The 11045-nt window shown below is 46.7% G+C and overlaps 1 protein-coding gene across 2 annotated transcripts; it reads right to left on the reverse strand.

Annotated features, from left to right (window-relative positions):
* Window positions 1–420: 420 nt before the first annotated feature.
* Window positions 421–5292, reverse strand: LOC117859872 (protein JOKA2). 2 transcript variants are annotated; one of them, XM_034743067.2, is made up of 7 exons: window positions 5038–5292; window positions 2463–3670; window positions 2262–2376; window positions 1944–2165; window positions 1682–1831; window positions 910–1587; window positions 421–831 (listed from the first exon to the last, which is right to left on the reverse strand). In XM_034743067.2, the coding sequence occupies exons 1-7, from the start codon at window positions 5116–5118 to the stop codon at window positions 727–729; spliced, it is 2559 nt and encodes an 852-aa protein (XP_034598958.1). In that variant the 5' UTR covers window positions 5119–5292; the 3' UTR covers window positions 421–726. The 2 variants fall into 2 exon arrangements, with proteins under 2 accessions (XP_034598958.1, XP_034598952.1); XM_034743061.2 differs by having other exon boundaries at window positions 1944–2174; window positions 5038–5291.
* Between the last annotated feature and the right edge of the window lie 5753 nt (window positions 5293–11045).

Genomic DNA, 11045 nt, shown 5'->3' on the forward strand with positions numbered 1-11045 from the left:
ATGTGTTTTTTGAAAACCTAAAATCCCTAAAACTCCTTTTAGCCCAACAACCCTCAAATCTTATGTTCGTCCATTTCACATCTGAACGTGCTTTCGTGCACGTCGCTGCCGCCTTGCTAGGGATGGGAGAGGGTAAAAGTAATAATGGAGCAAGCAACAGGGGAATGAAAGAATGGAGCTGTGTTGACAGAAGAAATACATTCACTGCTTGATCTTTGGTTCCAAACAGGGTAAACCTGCTCTTGGAGACATCCTCATAAGCCAAACTAATTCACATTAATCTGAGTTCACGTTTGCATTATGTTTTCCTAAAATCCTCTGAAAACGTTTTACTAAATTCAGTTCTTTTGTGATGTTGCACCCTGCAGCTCAGACAAGGTACCCAGATCATACAATTTACACGGACTGTAGAGCAAGCAATGAAACATACACATCCGCATAGGTCCGTGCATCATAATATGTTTGGACATCTCGGTCACAGATGCAAGGCAGAACAGCAAGTCCATACAAGCAGTTCATCTGGCAGGGTAACTGCTTTGCTGAAGCGCGCACGCGCAAATAGCCAAATACTACGAGTTCATCGACACCACACACCACAAGCATGACATATATAAAGTAGTCTCTAGATAAGCAAGCACTGAGACGTGATAGCTGCACCATAGGGGTACAGCAGTCTCATTATTTACGCGTAGATATTAGATAACTATGTGCACAGGCACACGATCTTCACTTGTCCTTCTTCTCCCTGGCGATGAGGTCCATCACAGCTCGCTTGATGCTTCCCCCGTTCTTTGCGAGCAGCTCCTTGTTCATCTCAGTATCATCGAAACCCTGAAAAGAGCCAAGTTTAGAAGCACATAGCAGAAGTTATATGGGAACCATACAGAATAACAGAGGCATGTATCTTACCATCTCCTCCAGCTCTGCAAGGAGGGGATCCCATTCGTTGACGCCACACAGATCATCCACAGACAGCTCCAGGTTGTAATTGTTCTGCCTAAGGATTTCCTTGTTCAGATCAATCTGCCTAAAGCCCATTTCCTCCAGCTCCCTCAGCAGCTTCTCTTCATTGTGACCATCTATGTCAAAAGGCTCAGGTGCTGCGGCGCTGGCTGCAGGTGGAGGCACAGGCACAGAAGCAGGGGCAGATGCAGGTGCGGATGCAGGGGCAGGCATAGAAACAGGCACAGTTGTAGGCAGGATAGGCACATTAACAGGTGAAGGTCCAACCGGGGCAAGCAGCTCAGGTGCAGGTGCAGGTGCAGGTGCAGGCACACTAACAGAAGGCACAAAAGCAGCAGCAGTGGCACTGGACATGGGAACATCAACGACAAGGTTTGCAGGAGCTGCTGCAGGCATAGAGGTAGCAACTACTAGAGCAGGCTGAGATTTCTTGGGCTCTGGAACATCACTCGGATAGAAGTGGAACTCTTTAGTGCGTTTGGCATGTGCACTAAGGGCTGGGTCAACAGGCTCAATGTTCACATCAATTAGGCTAGTTGTGTTTGCACTACTGCCTTCTGGTGGCAGATTCAGATTAATAGCAGTGTTCCTGTTATTGTCATTAACAAAGGAAGGATCTTCCACCTACAGATGCAGTTACAGTTCAAAAATTCAGGTCAGAAAGAAAATTACTAAGAGTAAACATCTACATTTTGGAAAACAATGTTAAGGTAACAACCTGAATATGAACCCAAACTCGCTGACCAAATTTCTGACCAGAAGGTGATGCCAACCTCCAGTAAGATATGTACCTCCCAGGCCTTGTGGGTGCCACAAAATCAACAGCAACATCAATCTCCTTATCCACAGGAAACCCATTGACTGGAATCTGCACAATACAAGAAAGCTCATAACTGAGAACTTGTACATTTCTATAACATGCAGCCTAATTTGCAATTCAAAGAAGCAAGCGGAAATCTAATCAGAGTAAATATAGCTACCTCTAATGGAACAGAGGTCTGCAATGCAAACTGATCTCCACCGACCCAGATAAGCTGTGTGCCCAATGGCCACACGATAGACCCATTGTTATGCATGCGCCAAATCTTAGTAAACGGGGTAGAAGGTGTCATCAGTGTGCCATCCAGGACAGTTACATCCAAAATGAAGCGACTTTCAAGTTTCTCCCGTTTCGACTTCATCACAACCCGTGGGTGGTGCACCTTTCGATACTTAAAGAAAACAGATTTTCAAATCAGTTATTCTGCTAAGCAACTTAGTCATACAAAAGAATACTCCATCCAAAATGAGGCACTCACCGAATGAGGATCTCTCAGTAACCTGTGTGGTAAAATAGGCTTGTCTATTTTGGTGTACTCAACTTCATTTCCCATGCGCTGGAAACAGGAATTGCACAAATCGTAGTCTTCTTTCCTGTGGGACAAACAGGAAGATGTCAGATCTAACAGCATCAAATACAACCAAGAATTATTGAAGTAGAAAGTTATTCGAGGCCTTACACGTTAGATTTGAAACGTGGACCAACAATTGGTTGTACTCCACAACCATCACACTGAATCCATCTATGGAGACTACGTGGTGCAGAGTTCTCCATATTGCCAGCAAGATCTCCATATGGATGCCCAGAAGACAAGAGACGGCCTGGATAAGGAAAATGTGGAGAAGGTCCATAGCCTGGTGGTGCATGAGACACTGCTGCAGGTGGTGCATAGGGAACTTTATACATTGGAATGCGCCATCTGGAATCACTAGTGACTTTTGTATTATTTTCAGATTGCCACTGGTGTGGTTGGCTCCTTCGTGGACGGAACAATTCAGAAACACAAGGAGGTGGAGGCGGAACATGAATGGGAACAGCATGCAGGGAGGCAGGCTGAGTGGCAGAGGACGCAACAGATTTGCCCTTACTTTGAGCATCAATCTTCCCTTTGCAAACAGGTTTGTCAACTGAATTACTGGGGAACAGCAACTCCTCAACAGATGGGTACATTGATGGTTGCTGACCTTGAGAAGCCTCAACACTAGGAGCAGCAACAGGAGCATCCTTTAACACACTCCTAAGATCCAAACATGCCTTAGCTTTGGGCTTAGCTATGGCAGGAACAGCAACAGGAGCATCCTCTGCCACACGAGTAGAAGAGGTGGATGACCCTTCAGCATGTGCATCAGATGGTCCATTGCCACCATTGCTCGGTGCCATCATTTGCACAAAAGGTTTCATCAGCTCAGCTAATGGTGGTGGTGCCGCATCAAGTACTTCATGAGAGAGTTTTGCAAGGGCATCAGGAATTGGCTCTGGGATAGACTTGATAGCTTCACCTATAGCTGATTTTATATGTGCCAGACTTTCTTCCTGAGCAGGTTTCAAACCTTCGATAGCTGACATTATCTGGGACAGTGGATCCTGAGCAGTAGGCTTCACAGGTGTAGAATTTCTCTCCTTTTGTTCAGTTGGTTGACTTTTCTTTAGCTGAACAGTAATCCTCAGAGGGTTTAGTTTCTGACGCAGAGCTGCATCACGCAGGTCATCATCATCATCTAGCATGACAGCATCACCATCCTCATCGGTGTAAGTCAGAATGAAGTCAGCATCAGGACCGAACTTAAAGGCAGTTGCTATCTTTGCCCGCAGAGCAGATAAATTCATGTCCAAATGAGCTCCATTGACACAACCATAAAACCTCTTAAGAGTGTCACCGTATTTGACCTGCAATATGTTAAAGAAAATCAGAAAGTTACAGTAAGATAATACACTCATAGTCAGCACTTACAGCTAGAAGATCAAATGAAAACAGTGATATATGCGAGAACAAAAATCATATAAAGTTGGGGACATGAAGCTCTTTAAAATTGACCTGTTGAAACCCTCTAGGAACAACAACAAAAAATTGCCAGGTTTCAAAACAACAAAAAGGACATTAGTTAAACAATCTGGATAAACATGGTGGAAGTGTCAGAGGAGTACGGAAAGAAAGGACAACTCAACAAAGTTGAAATGGTGGAACCATAAAGTTAAATCAAAGCAGTCTAATGGAAGAAACATATTACACCTACTGCAGCCTCAAGATGCACTTAGTCAATGTGCAAGGCTATTCAATCTTATCGTTTCGACCTATTCCAGAAAACCTGCATGACTGAACCCTCAATTGCAATGATCATCCTTTTTCTGTTATCCAATTCAAAATCATAAATGGCAACTAAACTAAAGCAAGGGAGAGCAAGAAGCAGAAATAGAACAATTGGAATCTAACTGTTGTTCTGCCTAAAATGTTCTTAACATCTATTCTTAATCCACGTTGAATCCAAAAACTGGCATAGAGAACTGTACAAAGAGATGGCTCTCTATACATCATATTCTAAAAAAATACATCTAGTTTCATCAGAAAATAAACAATCTCGATCTGAACAGTAATACAGAACAGCTAACATGCCCAATTCCCCCCCCCCCCATTTTTCCTGCTATTTTAAGAATCCAAAAGTGGGAACTCGTTAATAGCACTCTTTAAAGTTAGATTCAGATATCACAAAATACCATGTAGGAGCATATTTGATGAGCAGATTACCCTAGACGCCACAGGCAAACATAGGACCATCTTCAGTCATTAACTATCAGGCACCGACAGATGAATCCCCATCCGAAGGTGTTTGGTAATAAGCACGCACAAAGAAAATCATGTCCGTGGTCTCACACCACCATCGGCAAATATAGAAGAATCTTTATCTTTAAACCACACGATGAATAAACTAAGAGACTCCATCGCCTACACAAAATATCTCCTCGTGGAAAAAGAGAATCTACACCAACAAAACAAACCGCAAAACCCTAGTCACCACAGGACTGTGGAAACCCCCTGTTTCCGTCGATCTAATACCCAATCCGACCATACCCACGGCCGATCCATGATTCAACACAGAAACCCCCAACCCACGGCCCTCCCCACATCGATCAAATCAAAACCATGAACAGAGGCGGAGGTTCCCCCACACGGCCACACCTCACACCACCACCGTGCCCCCTAAATCGCACAGAACCCCAAGTACGAAACCACAGATTTTTCGGCCGGGGTGCCTCACCTTGAATGTGACGTCTCGCACTTCGGCCTGCGGGCCGAAGGGGAAGAACGTCGGCGCGGCCGGCGAGCTCCGGTCGGACATCGTGTCGGGGGGGAAGCCCCGCCGGGGGGAGGACGAAGCGGCGATCTGGCCGAACCCTAGCGGAGTCAGTCGTCGATCGATTCGGGACGAACCCTTGACGCAATCGGAGAGGAGGGGGAGGGGCAGGGGAGGGGGGGGAGCGGGCTGCGTAGCCGTGAGCCGCAGCTGTGGTGGTGAGGGGAGAGTGTCGATGCGGCCAAGCCCTGGGCACCGGAGCCCCTCTTTATCACGCCTCGTTTGCTTCCGAGCGAAGGGATAGCTCTCTAGGCGGTGCCGTTGGGGATTTAATGCCGGGCCCCACGCGTCAGCGAGCGAGCGAGACTCCGGTCGCTTCCCCGGGTCCTGCCCGCTGGGGTCCTATTCAGCTCGCGCGTGCTGGTGGGACCCACGTGTGGGGTATGGATGTCGGTGACGATATATGGATAAGGATATGGAATAAAAAATTGCTGCTAATCCTGCCATCTTCTTTGGGCGCAAGTCGGGATCTCCTTGCCTGCTGGATCCCGCACGTTGCTTGAGTCACTGTCGGATGGGCCCCGTTGGATTTCTTTCTCGTTCGTTGTCGCCTGGCCGGTGGGGACAGACGGAGGGCATTTATTTGGCGTGACCGCGTGAGTGACTGGTTGAGCTCTTCTTGCCGTGCAAGCTGGGTGGTGTGTGCTCGGGCCTCGGGCTAAGGAATTGACTAGTCAGCGTGCCCGGGGTGTTTGATAGCCTTAATGAATTAACTGACTTTTTTTACTAATATTCGGGGACTAATTAGAAAGATTAAATATGAGATAATTATAAAACTAATTACACATATGGAGGTTAATTCGCGAGACGAATCTATTAAGTCTAATTAATCCATCATTAGCACAAATTTACTGTAGCATCACATTGTCAAATCATGGACTAATTAGGTTTAATAGATTCGTCTCGCAAATTAGCCTCCATCTATGCAATTAATTTTGTAATTAGTCTATATTTAATATTACTAATTAATATCAACATTCGATGTGATAGGAATTTTAGGAGAACTAAACGGCCAAACGGAGCCTCACTGCTCCATCAAATTACTCGTATTATTCCAAAAAAATGCTTAAAAAACCTATGGGAACCAATATCATCTTCAACATCTAAAAAAAATTAGCTTGACTTTTGCTTTCTTCTGCCAGTGATGTAAAACACAATAGTACCTATGTAGCTTTCGTGTGCTGGATAAGCAACATGGTTTTAAAGTCCACTAAGCCCAGCTGGAAAGATTACATTCAACATTTTCTGAGAAATAGATCAACATTTAGAAATATTTTCAACATTTTTGAAAAAATAACTACTTTCAACATTTTTCTTAAACTATCCCAACATTTCAATAGAATGGATTCAACATGTACTAAAACCTATATCAACATTCTGAAAAAAATTGGTATTCTTCTCCAGCGGCGGCAGCATGCGCGGCGGCGGGGGCGACCTCTGGCGGCGTCGAGGGCCACACATGCAACGGCTGGAGGCATCGGTGCGTGCCCCCGCAGCGGTGGAGCTCGCCACAGTGACGCGTGGATCGATGGCAGCCGCAGGGAAGCGATGCCCCCCGTCCGTGGTAGAGCCACCGCATGCGCGCGTAGCCCTACACCTTGTGGTTGCAGTGGCGGAGCACATGGGGCGGCAGCGCCGCGCGGCCATAGGGACAACAGAGCTCTAGCCGGGTTGGCGGGCACAAGGAGCGGCATCGCTTCGGAGAGGATAGCGGCGACGCTCGAGAAAGGAAGACCAAGGCAACTGGAAACCCTAGGCTGAGCAAGATCCAACCGGTGGAGCTCTTAGCACAAATCTCAAACACCAGAAGACACGTGACATATTGGTTTCCGGAAGCCATAATCCACGCATGACCTAGGCTTAGTCGGTTTTTGCTTTCTTCTGCTAGACATGTAAGAGCATCTCTAAGAGTGGCTAAAAAAATAGAGGTCCAAAAAAATAATTTTAGGATATTACCAAAAACTATTGGGAGTAAAAACTACCAACTCCAAATGTTCCAAAAATTTAATTCCAGAATAGATCTAATTGCTGCCGCATTATCCAATGTGGGCCCACCATACAGCTGTACCTCCTCTATCTACTTCGGCCTGGTTTGGTTCGTTTGCTTATTTTTTAGCACCCGTCACATCGAATGTTTAGATACTAATTAGAAGTATTAAACGTAGACTATTTACAAAATCCATTACATAAGTGGAGGCTAAACGGCGAGACGAATCTATTAAGCCTAATTAGTCCATGATTTGACAATGTGTTGCTACAGTAAACATTTGCTAATGATGGATTAATTAGGCTTAATAGGTTCGTCTCGCTGTTTAGCCTCCACTTATGTAATGGGTTTTGTAAATAGCCTACGTTTAATACTCCTAATTAGTATCTAAATATTGATGTGACACTTGCTTAAAAATAAGCAAAGGAACCAAACGCCCCCTTCCTCTGCCTACTCGAGCACATCTCGTTGTTCTTATTCCTGACTGATCTGACCATTCAAGCTGCTTGTAATCTGTTCTTGATGCTAGATTCACATTGGATACACAACTACGCAAAAGCATGAGGCATTTGAGAAACAACTCTCCTCTGCTTGCTCCTGGCCTAGGGGATGTTTAAATACTGGTGCTAAACTTTAGCAGTTTTCGGATACTAATTAAGAAGACTAAACATGAGCTAATTATAAAACTAAATGCAGAACCCTGAGCTAATTCGCGAGACGAATCTATTAAGCCTAATTACTCCACCATTAGCAAATGGTTACCGTAGCACCACATTATCAAATCATGGACTAATTAGGCTTAATAGATTCATCTCGCGAATTAGACTCCATCTGTGCAATTAGTTTTGTAATTAGCTTATGTTTAATACTCCTAATCAGTATCCAAACATTCGATAGGACAGATGCTGACTTTAGCCGGTGGTATCCAAACACTCCGTAAGGATACTTGCGTCCATGTAATTTCGTTCAATTCAACAAACATCTTTACTGCCGGATTTAGAAAGCATCTGCATTGAAAGTTATCATCGGAAGTTGTCATCGTGAGTTCAGCTATGGATTTCTCCTTCATCTTCGACTTCCAGTTACCTCTCATGGTGGAGAGATGCGACAGAAGGTTGGGCGGTGGGATTGGATCGGAGCGGTGACGGGGCTAGGCGTCTTCTAGACCGCCAAGGAGCAATATGACGACACCTAATGGGGAGATGCAGGGCACCACACCGTGGCTGCCTGCACGATTAGGGCGGATGCATGGGGCGTCGGCGTCATTGTGGAGATTCGGATAGGCCAGCAGGCTGAATTGCTGAAGGTAAAACAATGCGTAGGACTATGGCCCTGTTTGTATACGCTTTTCTGAAACTTGCTTATCTGGCAAGCAAGCTGTTGACGCCAGATTTTGACACGAGTAAAATCGGCGGAAGAGATTAGAAGATGCGGTGAGATGCAAGGGCGACGATTGGAAATCGGCCAATTGATGCTACAGTCGAGGATCGGCCGATTGGTCCTTGGAGTTCCACCTCGCCCGACCCTTGAGGTTTGGGATCGGACGCGCCCGACCCTCCAAGGGAGGATCTCCGCCTCGCCCGACCCCTGAGGTTTGGGATCGGACGCGCCTGACCCTCCAAGGGAGGATCTCCGCCTCGCCCGACCCCTGAGGTTTGGGATCGGACGCGCCCGACCCTCCGAGGGAGGATCTCCGCCTCGCCCGACCTTAGTTTCCAGGGTCGGAGTGAGTCTGAGCCCTCGACATGCGGGTCCTGATCGGTTACCCCTTGCCCAAGAGGTGATCGGCCGATTAGAAGGTTGGAATAGTTGGGCCGATGTGGGCTTAAAAAGGATTATGAAGATGAATAGGGAGTCAGCCCATGAAGCGCGTGATAATAGTACGAATCGTACTTGTAAATATTTGTTTTCTGTTTAAATTTAGGGATAGAGTTCTAGTCGGATAAGAAGTCGTTTGTACGGGGCTATAAATAGCCACCCTCGTAGATCTGTAATCATCATGAACTCAATACAACAAACTATTGTTTCCTCGTACTTACTTTCAAGCAGGCGACTTCGCCAACACTTTTTCCCTTTTTCACGAGTTCGTACGGGTTGGCGGGGCTGCATCAACTTGACCTCCGGCCAATTTTGTAAGTTCCGTTTATCGAGTAAATTCTAAGCTTTAACTTCCGGCGCATCGCTGTCGTTTCGTTTAGATTTATTCATCAGTTATCGATATTTACTAGAATTCTAGGTTTTACCTGTTGTTCTAGTTTTATCACCAGTTATCCAGCTAGGAATCAGTAAATTTCGGCTTTTCTTGTACTTCGCTGTTTAATCTACCTATTTCATGCATAGCCGATCAGATCTGTTCCTAGTGTTGCTACTGTAGCGTTGTTTAGATTACTCTAGCAGTTTTCTTTATAAACGTTGCCTGGTAGTCGACTGCATTATAGCCGATTTCTTTATTACTGCAAATCGGCCGATTCGCTGATAAGCTTTCTCGAGATCGGAACCTTAGCCGATCGCAACCTCTGGGAATTGACACGTTTCTTTCCTTGCCAATCAACAGGTCAGATTGGCTGGCACGCCGCGCGAACCGCACCAGGGCAATCACCCGAACAGGAGCTAAGCAGATTCTCCCGGGTCGTCTGTCCGACGCTGGGAATTCGATCAACTGATTTCTAGCACCAACACAGTTTTGGCACGCTCAGTGGGACCAATACAACCGCCACCATGTCGAAAGCTGCTGAAGTCTCCGAAGATAACGTCATCGAAGTGACAGAGGCAGATCTCAGGGACGACCAGAAGGAAGAACTAGAGAGGCAGACAGCATACTACCGGAAGACATGTCTGCAGTCCTTCAGTCGCACCAGGAGTGGGGAGACTATCAAAAAGGCTCCGTTTCCAACTCCCCGCCAGATCACAATCACCGAGGACTCGGACAAGATGTCCGAGATGGTTCAACAATCCGTCTATCAAGCTTTCATCGATCAATCCGTCTATCAAGCTTTCATCAGCTCCTTGGCTAGCGGTGTATCTCAAGGGTACCAGGGGCCAGCATATGCTCCGCCGATTACGGCTCCGAACAAGAATATACCTTACTCGGCTTCTCAGCCGACCCAAATTCCGGTTGGGGTTTCTGGTGCTTCCTCATCATCGATCCCTTTGGGGTTTAATGGCACGCAACACCTCCAGCCACGTCCCATTCAGTTGTCCTCCGCGCAGTTTCCTCCGTTTAATCCAGCGCCTTGGGGGGCACCATCAGCGATGGTCGTCCTAGATCAATCAGCCAACCATGGAAGTCCCCAATTCCAGGCATCTTTCCAGGCGGTCACTCGACCAATCATGCCGCAGTACCAGCCTGTTGCACCAGAGATGAGCAGAGCAGCAGAATCGACGGAAGTACTCTGGGGCGTTGCGCCGCTCATACTATATGACGAAACAAGCGGCTCACTCAAACAGCCGGCCCTGACTACGTAGCCGGCTATGACACATCAAACGCCACATGCTTTCACGCAACATCAGGTCATTCCGCCGCCAATATACTAGCACGTACCAGTTCCTCAGCCGACGGTTTACCAGCAACAGCCGGACTGGTCGGCACGTATAGCAGAGGTGATTCAGGAGCAATTCGGCTTGAAACCGAAGGTGCAGACCTACACATACAGGACACCGTACCCGCCTACATACGACTTACTGCCGTTTCCCCATCGGTATAAAGTTTCGTGATTTCACCAAGTTTTCGGGGCTGGACGACACCTCAACCGTGGAACACGTGAACAGATTCATCATCCAATGCGGGGAAGCAGCAGCGCAGGATGCTCTACGGGTGCGCCTTTTCTCGTCATCACTGTCTGGGTCGGCCTTACAGTGGTTCACCACCTTACCGCCCAACTCAATAATTACATGGGCCGATCTGGAGAGGCAATTTCATAAATAC

The sequence above is a fragment of the Setaria viridis genome, chromosome 1, assembly GCF_005286985.2.
Source record: "Setaria viridis chromosome 1, Setaria_viridis_v4.0, whole genome shotgun sequence".
Taxonomy (NCBI): domain Eukaryota; kingdom Viridiplantae; phylum Streptophyta; class Magnoliopsida; order Poales; family Poaceae; genus Setaria; species Setaria viridis.